General features: G+C 45.4%; 1 protein-coding gene across 3 annotated transcripts in view; it reads right to left on the bottom strand.

Moving 5' to 3' along the window:
- CCDC88C (coiled-coil domain containing 88C) overlaps positions 1-13,182 on the bottom strand; it is a 916,777-nt gene that overhangs the window by 354,313 nt on the left and 549,282 nt on the right. For all 3 annotated transcript variants that reach the window (XM_069637440.1, XM_069637439.1, XM_069637438.1), the window contains exons 16-20: positions 12,786-12,913; positions 12,106-12,247; positions 11,190-11,378; positions 9,561-9,722; positions 5,535-5,812 (exon numbers count right to left, since the gene is read on the bottom strand). In XM_069637440.1, coding sequence (XP_069493541.1) covers positions 5,535-5,812; positions 9,561-9,722; positions 11,190-11,378; positions 12,106-12,247; positions 12,786-12,913 — 899 coding nt within the window. The remainder of the gene's footprint in view (positions 1-5,534; positions 5,813-9,560; positions 9,723-11,189; positions 11,379-12,105; positions 12,248-12,785; positions 12,914-13,182) is intronic.

Here is a 13,182-nt window from a genome sequence, read left to right as displayed (position 1 = left end):
CGGGGTAGCAGGGAGCTGCTGGAGCCGCTGGGTACCCTGCCCATATGGACACAGAACAAAGCTGCCCTGCGCAAGAGGATAGGCTGTAGGCCACGTACCTGGTTGAGGCCAGTCCCACCTTGACACTCGTTCTTCGCGAAATTCCTGGAATGGCGTTTGACGGGTTCCTCTGTCTGGTGCGGTGGCCATTTTGTCAAGCTGCCTGCCACGTGTTGCTCAGCCGCTGGGCCCAGTCTCATCCAAGACTCTTGCGTGTGGATAACGAGGACTACCCTGCTCCTCGGGCCTACGCCCGGTATGTGGGACGCCCGCGACCCGGGGATCGGTAGAGCTGCGTTTAGGGGCCCCCTCGGATGTATTGCCGGTACTAGGGCATAGCCCCTCGGCCATGGTGCCGGTACAAGGGTGGAGCCCCGCGGGCGAAGACCCGGTAAAAGAACCTTCTGGTCCCTCAACACTGTCACCGGGAGGAACCGAGAATCCTTCGGCCTGGAGGCCGGTAGCTGCAGCAGCCTCTGTGCATGGGCTGGTAGAAGGACCTGACCGGTCCATCCCGCGCGGGAGGGACCCTGGGAAGGAGTCTCCTTTGCGGGGTGCGATGGTGAATATCGGCCCTACCCTGGGCTTGGTTTGATGTTTCACCAAGTTCTTGAGGTCCTCTGGAGGCGACTTCTGGAAGAGCTCCCTCCACATGGCTAGTTTGTTCTTCAGCGCTTTCGAGGACAGAGAGCCACAAGCTGTACAAGCTTGCCAACTATGGTCTGGGGCAAGGCAACATAGGGGTCTGAGGTTGGGAAGAGCCTGTTGCAGAGCATGTTGCAGGATGGACACCTGCTGAACCCTGTGGAAGTCGACATGCTCCGGGGAGGGGCGCGATGCCTGAGGACGAGTACCTTAATGATAAAAAGACAAAAAAGACAAAGAAGAAGTATCCGTACGTGGGATTACATGGCCGAAGCCAAACCCAGGAGCGCTGGGGAATTTGGCCCTTTTCCGTGGAAAAGGGGACTGAGGTGTGACGCCAGAGGGCAGAGTCAGGGCAGTGCATGCTTCCTGGGCCGCACCCGGCGCCCCTCTAAATTTAAGGGGAAGAAGGGTTTTTTCTGGTGAAAAAGGTTTCGTCTCCCGTCCCTTGGAAGGGACGCCCATGTAATATGGAGGAAAGGGGACGGGACGTAAGTACAAGAAAAACGTCCCAGTGATGCAAGTGCATCCAGCCTCGTTCGCGCAGAGAAAAGGGCTGAAGGGCGATGCGTGGGGCGGCGCTCAGGAGGGCGGTGTTATGGCTGCGTACGGTACCCCACGTAAAAAGAGAAGGACAACAATTTTCATTTTTTTTGCGTTTTAACAAAAGTGCTCCAGCCCCGTCCTGAAGGCCGGAATGTTCCACAAGTATGGAGGAAAGGGGACAGGACGTAGGAGTATATGGTTTGAGGGGGTTGCAGGGGTGTCCCCCGCTTCCTTGACATTGGAAGCGGGGGACCCCCCCAAAAAAAAGGGACCCTACGGTGTCAGATCCGACCCGCGTTAGAGGGACGGTACTGACGCTGCAGGGGCACAGGAGAAGTGGCGGCAAGCGAAAAGTTTAGTAGGGGGGTTTGGTCCAAGGCCAAATTTGGGTTGTTGTGCCAAAGTAAAAACTGATTTGCTGCAAAATCAACTACAGTCAAAGCCGCAATCATGTCTACTTCGGTAAAACAACCCAAATCTATCGGTCAGTAGTTCCAAGTTCATTAACATAACAAAAGTTCACAGCTTTCTTCCAGACTTTGTTAATCAATATAAAGGTTCCTCCCTACGTTTCCCTCTCCCTCTGGAAAACCAGGGTTCTTCTCAAGACCTCTCCAGGTTACTTTTTATCACAGTTCTCTTTATCATGGGTTTCTGACTCTTGAGCTCCTCAAAGTCCTACGGCGTTCTGACAGACTTGCTCTTTCAATTTACTTAATTCACACAGGGCATTAAACCACTCTGGATTTCTCCGTTTTTTGCAACCTCGTTGGCTTTATCAACCTAGATACAAACCGTTCGCATTTCTTTCACTCTGATCCATATAGCGTGCATGCCCATTCGCGTTTCCACTAACCTTGTTGGCTTTCCCAGCCTGAATGCAGAGTGTTTGTAACAATTTCAATCCGATTAAGGTATGGTGTTCCCCCGTTTGGGTTTCTAAGGATTCTGTAACTTGGTTGGCGTTCCAAGCCTTGATTTACAGTGCTTGTAGCTTTCTCATTCCGATTCAACATGGGGAGCTGGCCACCTCATGCGTTTCAGGCTCCTGTAACCTTGTGAGCTTTCCCAGCCTTGATTCACACTGTTCATATCTTTCTTGTTCTGATTCACTTGCGGTGCTTGCCTGCTCAAGTTTCTCAGGTCCCTGAAACCTCGTCCACTTTTTCAGCCTTGATTTAAAGTGCCTGTGCCTCTCTGTGGTAGTCTCTCTGTTGGAGAGTTCTTCTCCCCGTTGCTGCTTGTCTCTGCAGCTAATGTCCTTCACGCATATAGCACAGGGATCTGAGCTCTTCCCTTCAAATTGGTCTTGGCTTTGGTTACCAGGCTCCAGGCCCATCCAGGCGTGTCCATGGTGGTGCCACCAAAGGAAACTGGTGCTTCTCCATCTCATCCCCTGACCTGGACTTCATGGTCGGAGTAAAATGCCAGCCTTCTGGCATCCGGCTAGCGTTGGCCTCACTCTCCACGCTCCAGTGGGCTCTGCGTCTCTGCCCCTTCAGGACGTCTCTTCCAGAGTGCTTGTCTCTGTGTAGGGATCGCACACACCCCCAATATAGGAGTTTTCTTCTATCCATTCACAGTTCCTCTACTGTTTAAGAATGTCACCACAAACAGGAAAGGTGTTTCCTTCTTCCTCTTCTTTGGCGCTCAGATGAAATCCAGCATTTCCTGAAGCCAATGCAAAGGAAGGGATGTCAAGGGGTGATGGAGTCAAAATAAGAATAAAATTAGGTTTTCCAAGTCCCATGTAGGCAGACAATGTCTTCTGACCTGGGAGGTCCTTATCAGACCAGCAGTCATTGTCGCCCACTAGAACACTTAATTTACAAGACAGCCCTTTGCTAAATTCTCCTAAAACTAGACCAAGGCTAGCGGGGGTTGTAATTTCTCTGGGCTTGGACCTTGCCTATGGGGCTGCCTGCCCTTTAATCTTCAAAGTCTCGAGTATTTATTTTCTTTCCTCAAAGTCCCAAGACCCATCTCACTTGAGTTGGTTCAATCCCTTCCGTTTGTCCAGATGCAATTCAGTCGGCTTGGCCACCTGCGTTGTACAAATACTTGGAAGTCAAAATCAAATCCTGTAATGAGGAATGCACGTCATGCAGCTATTCCAAAAAACTCCAGGTTCAAAACCATGATGCAAAAAGGGGTACCACGCCAGAAAACTCAAAAAGGCAGCAACCAATCTATCCAGCAGTTCCGGGAGAGTGGTCTTGGTGAATCGCTTGCAACCATAAGATATTTTGAAAAGCGGCGACCCCTAAAAAGAAGATATTAGACAAAGGTGGATGAATATTGGTGTTCCCCAGCACTTCCCAAGAGGTTGAGGCCTTGGTCTTCAACGATGGGATCCTGATTGCCAAACATATTTACCCAGGTAGAAACAATGGCTGAATTTCTGAATAAAATCTAGAGCGAGACGATCACAGCATTACACTGTGATAAATACTGCTGTTCCTATGCGGAGAGGGGGAGATGCAGTTATGCACCAGTGCTGTTGAGGGAGGGGGCTGGGGGCTCAGAGCTTAAGGAGATGTGCCAGCTTGAAAGTAATCATTTAATGGCCAAAGGCAAGCTGTAGTCAGCAGCCCCTATGCTGTTGAGGGTGCTGCCCCTGAGCTGTTGGGGGAGCAGTGGGGGGTGCAGTGTTTAAGAAGTGGTTTCAGATTGATGATCACCATTTAGGGGTTGTGAGTGAGCTGAAGTCATCCCCTGAAGAATTCAATGGGGTTTTTTTCAATGTCAAAATGGGTTTCTCCAACATGAATTGTGAGACTGGATATTCCCACACCCACTGGCAGAAGTACTTTCATTAAGGGCACTAGACGGATCCAGAAAATGTCCTATTCAATCCCAATCTAAAGTAGCAAAATGTTTAAAATGAATTAAAAAAACATTTTGAATTACAAAATGCTGGATTTAATTGACACTGACCAAACATGGGGACATTTCACATAAAAAAGTAGTTTGAAAAAAAGAAGCATCATCCAACTCTCGCTTTCGGCTAATTCAATTATAAATGCTGTACAGATTGCATCATACACCTACTAAGATTTCTACATGTTTTAACAGTCAAACTGATGAATGTCCTAAATGTTTTTCCTTCAGCAACAGATTATTTACATATGTTGTAGTGCTGCCCTTGAGTAACTGAATTCTGGAGCGCAGCGGCAAATACATGCTATACCATTACACATATCCCCATCACCCAAACATCTTTTAAGAGATATTGGCAAAATCTCTAGATGTAATGGCAGACTGCTAAATATACCTAGTTTGATTGCTAAACTATGTTTGTTAAAAAATGGACGTCAGCATGAGAGCCTACACGCGGACAACGGCTCAACACATGAACTGTACCGATGACCTGGAAGAAACGTATCCTGCAATAGCTCGCCCTAGACAACTTTGTAATCACCCAAGAGGAGCTCTGGTGTGTTGTGCTGTTAGGATTGTGATGTCTGGGTTGTAAGTATACCGACAAAAGAGGTGATGGGAATCAGGAAAAAAAGCTCCAGCTTCAAGTGCAATCGTTTTTGTAATACAGGGGAAACAATACGACACTTGCTTGTTGCATGTTTATCGCAAGCGGAATCGAAAGCTAAGGGTTTGGAAACGGTTACAGCTCAGCACAGAGTTCCAACAGCAGACACTTGCCACTATAAGATATTTAGGGGATCTTGCACTCACTTAACTAGCAGTAGTACGTTTTTTGATCAGATTGAATTTATAAAAAATAAAAAATAGCATAGGAACGTATTGATTGGTTATTATGGCAGAAGAGCATGAAAGTTGAATTGATTATAGAAATGTTTTAAAATGTATTTATATGTTTAGAAATGTGTATACATTTGGTTAGTGTTAAATGTTTTATATTTTTATATCAAGAAATATATTTAAATTTGATTAATGTTATTTTATGTTTTGAGAAATGTAATGAATTGATGGTAGGATAGGTAAAGTTCGATTTGCGAACTATACGCGAATAAAGAATTTTAAAAAAGTTTTTTGTCCACCTGTACCATTTTGTTGCCAAAACGAATTGTTTCTCTGGATACTGTAAACCCATCTAGAAAATCCAAATCCCACAGGCCTGCCTGGTATGGAAAGACAAGGAGTGAACTGCAAACAAATTCACCTCTATGGAAGAAAGGGGCACTATGCTCTAATTTTATTCCTCTTGCAATCTCTGGAAAGACCTACGAAAGCCTACTTCTATGATTTAACATCTTTACTATTTTTCCATGGGAAAGGCTCCCACACAGATCTCCTAGAGACATGGGGGTGTCTGGGCGCCATACCTTTCTTGCAGCTGCTTGTGGTCCACCTCCAGGCTCTTGTGCATAGTTTTCAGGCTGCTGTGCTGCTTGATCAGCATCTCGTACTCTGTGGACTGGCGCTCGTGCAGGCACACCAGGTGCTCGTGATCGCGCAGCAGCGATTCATGCACAGCTTTCAGCTCGTCGCGCTGCTTCTGAATGCTTTCGTTCTCATTCTCCTTGGCTGTCTGCTGGTTCTGGAGCAGGGCATTCTGGGCCATGAGTGAGGCACTCTGGGAGCTAACCGCTGAATTTTCAACCTGCAGCAAACCGGGTTGTACAAAAAGCCATCAGATACTGGATAAAACAATACAACCATTACCAAAACACCACAACCAGAAAACACTTCATACTGTGAGTCTCTGCAATCGTAGCTACGCCAGGTCAACTGAGAATTCCAATCATTAACGCCAACAGTTTAAACAACATTTTGTACAAATCGATTAACCTAGGATTTCAATCCAATCCATTGGAGTCAAATAAAAGCTTATATTGGCAAAGAGTCAACAATCTTTTCAGAAATGGGCAGTCATGGAACAATGGGAAATGAAAGCATATGGTAGAAAGCGCTACAGTTAATGTTATTTTTATTTGTGTGTATTACTGGCACGTAAGCACCACCTATAATCTAAAACTGTTGCAATGAAGTAATGAGAGAATGTAGATGGGATATGGGGGGAACACATGCTTGTGGGCTTTTGGTTATTTACCCACCCATCAATCACACATGCCCACATGCAAATTACTATGGTCTTTCCCACTTACTGCCCATTGAAAATGCCCCCTTCTGGGATCTCTTGGGCCTTCTTTTATCAAGCAGTAAAATCAAATGTGCTGTACAGGAACTGCCAGTGTTATTTCTAAGCCACCATCAGAGTTAATGGCTTAGCTGCAGCTCTACATGTGCTAGTGGTGTAATAAAACAGATTAACCAATTGTCTCTTCAGTCACTTGATTCAGAAGAATGGTGTGTCCTTTCATTTGTTCCTTCCACAGAACTTATGTTTTGTGTATAGATATTAGATATGCATTTACCAGGCAGTGCCAAGACATGCCCAAGTAAATGACTCCATTGTCCAGCTATTACCATGGTATGGCCGGATACTAGAATTATGCCAGTGCCTGGGAAATGCCTCTCTCATTCTTATGCAAAATCCAAAACGTTTGGCTTTGCCAATGCCAGTTTAAATATTGAGGACTACCACACATATACAGTTTGGTGGTACTTATTTACTTACGCAGTTTAATGAGTAACACAAATTATATTTAAAAAATTCACTGGGTGTCTAAAACCTAACCTGAACACTGACCGTAAAGTAATCCACTACACTACAGCTTACTGACTCACAATGAATTACCAAGGGGTGGTATTTGACTGGCATTTAGTGCCATTTCTTTTGTGAGAGGGGCATGGTATCATACGTAGACATTGATACAAGAGCTGCAAGTTTCAAAACCTTTATCAGTGGTTTAAAAGGGGTTGGAAAACTCCTATTTTGCCCTATTAAGTAAGTATTCTTAACCATCAAACAAAAAGAAAATACAGTGTAGTCAGTCCTTAGTCAAAATGAAATGGCCTATACTAATAAACCTAATGCCTGCCCTCTTTCTAATACAATAAACGTGAAAAAGGAATGTATAATACAAAAAGGAAAAATCGATGTCCAAAAGAAATGTCAGTATGGCTGAGTAAACTCCCTTCCCCACGTTTTGTAGTAAGGGGTAAGACGTCACACTTGGACCTTGCGCCACACTCTGGCTTCGGACCCAAGGATGCAGTTTGTTTCGTGGACCAGGGCCCAGGTGTCCTTTCACGAAAAGTCACTTGTTTACAGTTCAACAAAAGTTTAATTCCTTCTGGTTACCACAATTCAGTACAGGATTCCCTCTGTCGGGCTCAACCCTTTCAGTCACTGTTTGTGGGGGTTCCCTTTCCCAAGCTTCAATCACACTTTCATAGGCTTCCCTCCGTCGGGCTCAAGCCTCCTTTCACTTTCCTTCCACTGTCGAAGACTTTCAAAACTGAGAGGCGTTTGCTCTTACCTCAGCATGACCACCTCGACCTTCTTTCCTCAAATGTCACTTTTCCTCTCCTACACCAAGACCTCTTGGTAAATGTAGTTTCAAGCACAATACTTAGTTCAAAGATCTCTCACATCCAGGTTTCCCTCTGCCGGGATCAAACCTAACAGTTCAAATCTTGCATCTCAGTTTCTTTCTCTTCCCGCTGCTTCTACAGCATTAGACATTTCACAGAGACTTTCGATAGGGCAATCTTCTTTTCCGGACCACTCTGTTACTTTGTAGCTTTAATTTACAGTTCTTTCACTTAACTTCTCATGGGTCTCCCTCAGCAGGGCTCGGACCCTCTCGCTTTGCACAAAAAGTTCACAGCTTGCCACTAGGCCTCTCAAGCTTCCCTCGCCTGAGACTGGGCCTCAACTGGGGTAACCTTGCACAACCTTTAAGGCCCTTTGGAGGTAACTATCTCTTGCCGGAGTGCCCAAGGTTTCTCCGTAACTCGGTTCGGACTTCGGCCTGTCGCTATGCTCTGCCTGGTTCGCCGTCACCCCGAAAGACCTGCTCCTTTTTGTGCACCGCCTTGCTCAGAGGTTCAACCATAAATAAATTCTCTGGACTTCAAGTCCCATAATGAAATGTTCTTATTTCGATCCCACTTCGCCAGCTCCCCTCCAACAGCATTCTTGTGGTTTTGGGAGTTGCAGGTTTTAAATCAGATGTTTACTCAGGTCAGGGTCTCATCACCTGCCCCTCAAAGGCCTGGGCTTTAGTATCTGACCCAGGGGAGGAGCTCTGGCTTGGCCACTGCCAGGTAACCCCAGCTGCCCCTGGTTTGGCTACCTGGAGACAGCCCCCTCGCCATACTGCAGCCTTCCCTGTACTCACAGGCTCAGTATTTTGGCTGTCCTTCCTTCAGGCTTGCAGGGTTCATCCAGCTGCAGTTCCTTCCTCCTGGCCTCTGTGCTTCCTCCAGCATCCCCAGCTCGCTCAGAGTGGGCTTGTGAGCTGCGCCTTTTATACTGGCTGGGAGGTTTAACAGGAGTCAGGTGTGAGTGGTTTCCCTGCCCGACTCTGCTTGCCCTCGTTAACAGGACAAGATGCAGACTGCCTGTAGAAATTCATGGTACATTGGTTCCTATGGGTAATCTTCAAAGCTGTGAGACAATTTATGCAAGTGCAGTAACAGAAATGATAGGAGCCGGAGCCGAGATCAGATGAATTTGCACCAGTTTCTATATTATATATATATGTTTAATTCGAACCTGGTTGCAGCAAGTTTTGTGAGAACGCAAGGATTGACTCTAATTCTGGCACAATACTCCAGGAGTACTGCTCAAGACTGCACCGTGTAGGCGGTGCGGAGGATTGTGGATATACATATACACATACATATATATATATATATATATATATATATATATATATAGAGAGACTATGGACTGGGCACGGCATCACAATGATGTCTTCAGTCCTACACAGAGGCCTTTTTCACAGCAAATAAATCATGAACTGAACACCTCTTAAGAAAATATAATATAACAGTAAAAGCAAATGTCCCCTTTCGCTTTCTTCGTCCAAAAAAGTCTCCTTCTATTCCATGCATGGAGATAATGTTTACACTTTTTCTGACATAGTCGGGGTTGACTGGGAACCAAAGGAGGCCCTGGATTTCTTTTTCAAAATGGCCCCATATTTCACCCTGAAAGCACACATAGGATCTTAATAATGTGTGTTGCGTGCAGCAATGTAAAAACGTCACAGTGCCCTCACAAAAGAGGCCAATGGCATAGAGGCCCACCGGGAAATCTCCAGACTTCCCTGTAGGTCAGTCCGCCACTGAACATTGTTACCATTTTGTTGTCCTATTTGCATTTTTTGTTTCAGAAAAAGAGCTACCTGCACTGACACAAATAGTCAAACAATGCTTGATATAGTCTCTGGTTATCGCCTCAGCAATAGACGCTCCACTGGTTAAGCCAGACTCACCTGCAGCTTGGCCGTCTGCGTCTGCAGGGAAGTGTTGTGCTCCTGCAAGAAGGTGACCTGCTTATGCAGGCTCAGGATCTGGCTATTAAGTGATGTGTTCTGAGATTCCAAATTCTTCAACTGCTCCTTGAACATCTGCCTCTCAGCCTGAAGAGTGGCGTTCTTTAGGAAAGAAAAACAAAAAATAACATATTGGGCCGAAACATTTCCATTACACATCATGGACTGTCTTCTCGCTGGTCATGTTTCGCTTTCGCTCTGCCTTAATGTTTGCCAAGCGTGTCTGTCTTAGCCTCTTTTAGCCAAACATTCCCCTTATATTAATTTTTTAATTAATTGATTTATACAACAAAATTGGGATCTATAAGTACCAATAGCCACAAACCTGCACATGCAACAATATACATATCCCACATGACTTTACATTAAAAAGTCAAGTAACTTTCAAGGAGTTCCCGGGAGTGGTGGCAGGTTTTCAGTTGTGAGTGTCCTAGCAATGGATTCTGCAGTGAAACATCACCATGTTGGCACAGCATAACATTTGTTGGTCTAACCCAATATAAAAAGTGCACTATTTTCACTGGCAGAGCACAAAAAAACTATCTTTGATGGCAAATCAAATTATGGCAAGGTGTAGAATTCCCTAGATGGAATGAAAAGGGGACTGATCTTCCTGCAGCTGTAAACAAAGTAATTCCAAGAGTATTCAATCCTAATCATCTTCGACACGTGCCTGGTCCAGGATGTGCCTCAAACAGATGTAAAGATTAGGGGCTTAAACATTAGCTATAGATAATATTTTGACTAGATTATAATAATATGTTGTGTTTTAGATAGCGCTGCATATCACAAATTTCCATTTAAGAGTGCTTGGTAATAGATGTTACAAATCATCATCATTAGCACCCTGGGTGTGGGGGTGGTGGGGCGCTAGCCAATCGGGGGTCTTGGAATGCAGGCTGTATCCTCTCATATAAGCCTGCATACCAAGTTCCCCTACAGCCATGTGCCCCTCGCCCTGTGCCTGAGTCGCTCACCTACCTCCACCATTCAGCCTTTAGCACCCAAGAGTAAACACATGCGAGAACAAATTCATAAAAAGAAAACATACCTTTGTCCTTTGTCCTGTCAGGAGACGCTGTGTCTGATACAGGAGCCCACTTTTGTGTTGATTACGTCACCAACACTGAAAATGGAAAACCGTTAGATGCGGCATCCCAGGACAGGTACGTTTTTCTCTTTTTAAAAATGTTCCTAGCCATTAGTACCCGCGTGTGGTTACTTGTGGGTGCCAATGGCGATATGACTGTTGACGGCAGGCCAACCCTGTCGGCAATAGCCTTTCCGCCCACGTTAAGGGACCTCACTTTGCTCAGGCCCTTAGCTTGGTTGGTGAGCGGTCACTGAGAGGGTCACATGCATCATCTCATTATTAACATGTGTGGCACTTACTTTACAACCATGGAATGATGATGGCATGAGTTGGCTGCGAGGAGAATCTAACGAGTGTCAGAGCGGCAATTCCCCCTCATCAGTGACACCCGCGCTATGTGTAGAGTCTAGAATAAGTTCATACTGCTAAAGGGCATTTTAAAAAAAGAAGAAGTGTCCTCTTCTGGGTAGCCTTACATTTCTTTCCAGATCGATGGACCGGTCTTTCTCACGGAGAAGATCCAGGGCTGCTTCCCTGTGCCCAGTCTCCAGCTTCTCTAGGTTTTGCCGATTACACTCAAATTTCTCCATCGGATGCTTGAAGGAATTATGTACATAGTTCTCCTCCTCCTGGTTATAATTCTTCAACCTGAATTCCTTTCTTATCTGAAAAATAAAATACTGAAAGGTTAGTTTGCCTACAAAAACCAACAAGTGGGTCTCTTCTGATACTCATTTATCTATATCCAGAGCATGACACCAATGGCTCCAGGGATTTGAAAGTCAGTGCCTGGAACTATTACATCTAAATATAGCAGACCAAGGCACACATTTCCAAATCCATGTCAATTTCTCTCCTGAGGCAGACATATGAAAGGGGCTGTGTAATATCAAGTATATAACCAGAAATGTCAGATCAGGCCAGTGGAACAAGGACACTTGCTATTTTAGAAGCTGAGGAAATGAAGACAGATAATTAACTCTGCACTTGAGATTCGGAATAAGTCTGGATACTTGCTGATGAAGCAGGACATAGCAAAATAAAAGTAAGGACAAATGCCATCTACTAGTCATCAAGACATAAAAAACTAAGATTGCCTCTAATCAAGATAATACAGCCACGTATGAAGATACCATGTTCCAAATAGCACTTTGGAGAGGCAGAAAGTACCCTGTGCATGCTCAGAGAGCAGTTTACTGGATGCAAGACAGTAGATGAACAAGCTAAGAATGACGAGCAACAGGAGAGACTTCTGATTGGATCAAATTGGCTCTGGGTGCACGGTTTAACGCTGTAATTCTCCGTTTTCACTAAGTCGTAACCTGCTGAGTAACGGTTCAGCTACGCCACCGGATACTATGCTGACACGCATTGACCTCACCATCGTCTTACCGTGTTGAGCTCATTCTGCAGATGCTGGTTCAGGCTCTGGGACTCTTGCACCTGAGCTTCGAGCGCAGCGACCTTCTCTTCTTTCAGAGCTAGTGTGGTCTTCAGCGTGGATTCAATCTTGCTCTCCAGAATTTTGTACTTCCTACAACATGAAATGAAAGACATCAGGTATGCTTAATTTTCATTACAAATAAGCACAAAATGTGATTTGCTTTACAATCAGCGTGTCCAGACTGCATCCATCTACCTTATGGGAGCATGTGGCCGTATGTCTTTTGGCAGGTTAACCTCCGTGGAGAATACAAAGGGACAGAATAAAGCCATTTATATCATGCTGATGTAAAGCAAACATCCATCAAAAGAGCTAGGAATTGCAGTGCGAGTAGGGCGGGGGATAGATCGGAACAGCAGAGAATGGGGCCCCTAAAAGGCTTTCAGTTGCAACATGTCAAAAGCCATAGCAAGTGATAGGTTCCCTAAGAGTTCCCATGACTATCTCATTCTTTTTCAGGAGTCAAGTGAAAGCTAATGTTTCCCTCAGTCTGGTTGGGGACCAGTGTTGGGCTGCCTGACCTGTTTCTTGCTGTTCCAACCTGCCGACATTTCTTTGACAGTACCTAACCATGAAATTGGCAAGAAAGGCCAGTTTTCTGCTCAGGATCTGTCACTCATGCACTCACTTCTCGGCGTTGCTGTTCTCGTCTTGCAGCATCAGCTCCTTGTTCAAGCCAATCTTCTCAAGCTCCTGGCTTAGCTTGTCGAGTTCGCTGGACTGCTGCTGCGCCTTCAGCTTCTCGAGGACCAGGTCCTGCAAGAACACCACGTTACAGACCAGTCCATGGCAGAGGAAGCATGAATTACACCAAGCAGACCCGCGTCACAAATCCCACCAGTGCCACAATACAAACAAGCATGGACCTAGAGGTCACCAAACCTGCACAGTGGGTTGTAACCAAGAGCCTACCTGTGCTGTAATGGCTCCTAGTATACAAACATGTACATTTAAAAAAAAAGGTTTGTTTCAATAGTTAATGAAATTTTGAATTAAAACATGTGCTGCCATCACAAAAATGACTT

Source organism: Ambystoma mexicanum, chromosome 14 (assembly GCF_040938575.1).
Source record: "Ambystoma mexicanum isolate Mex_15411 chromosome 14, UKY_AmexF1_1, whole genome shotgun sequence".
NCBI classification, from domain to species: domain Eukaryota; kingdom Metazoa; phylum Chordata; class Amphibia; order Caudata; family Ambystomatidae; genus Ambystoma; species Ambystoma mexicanum.
This window is presented reverse-complemented; position numbering and strand designations above follow the sequence as displayed.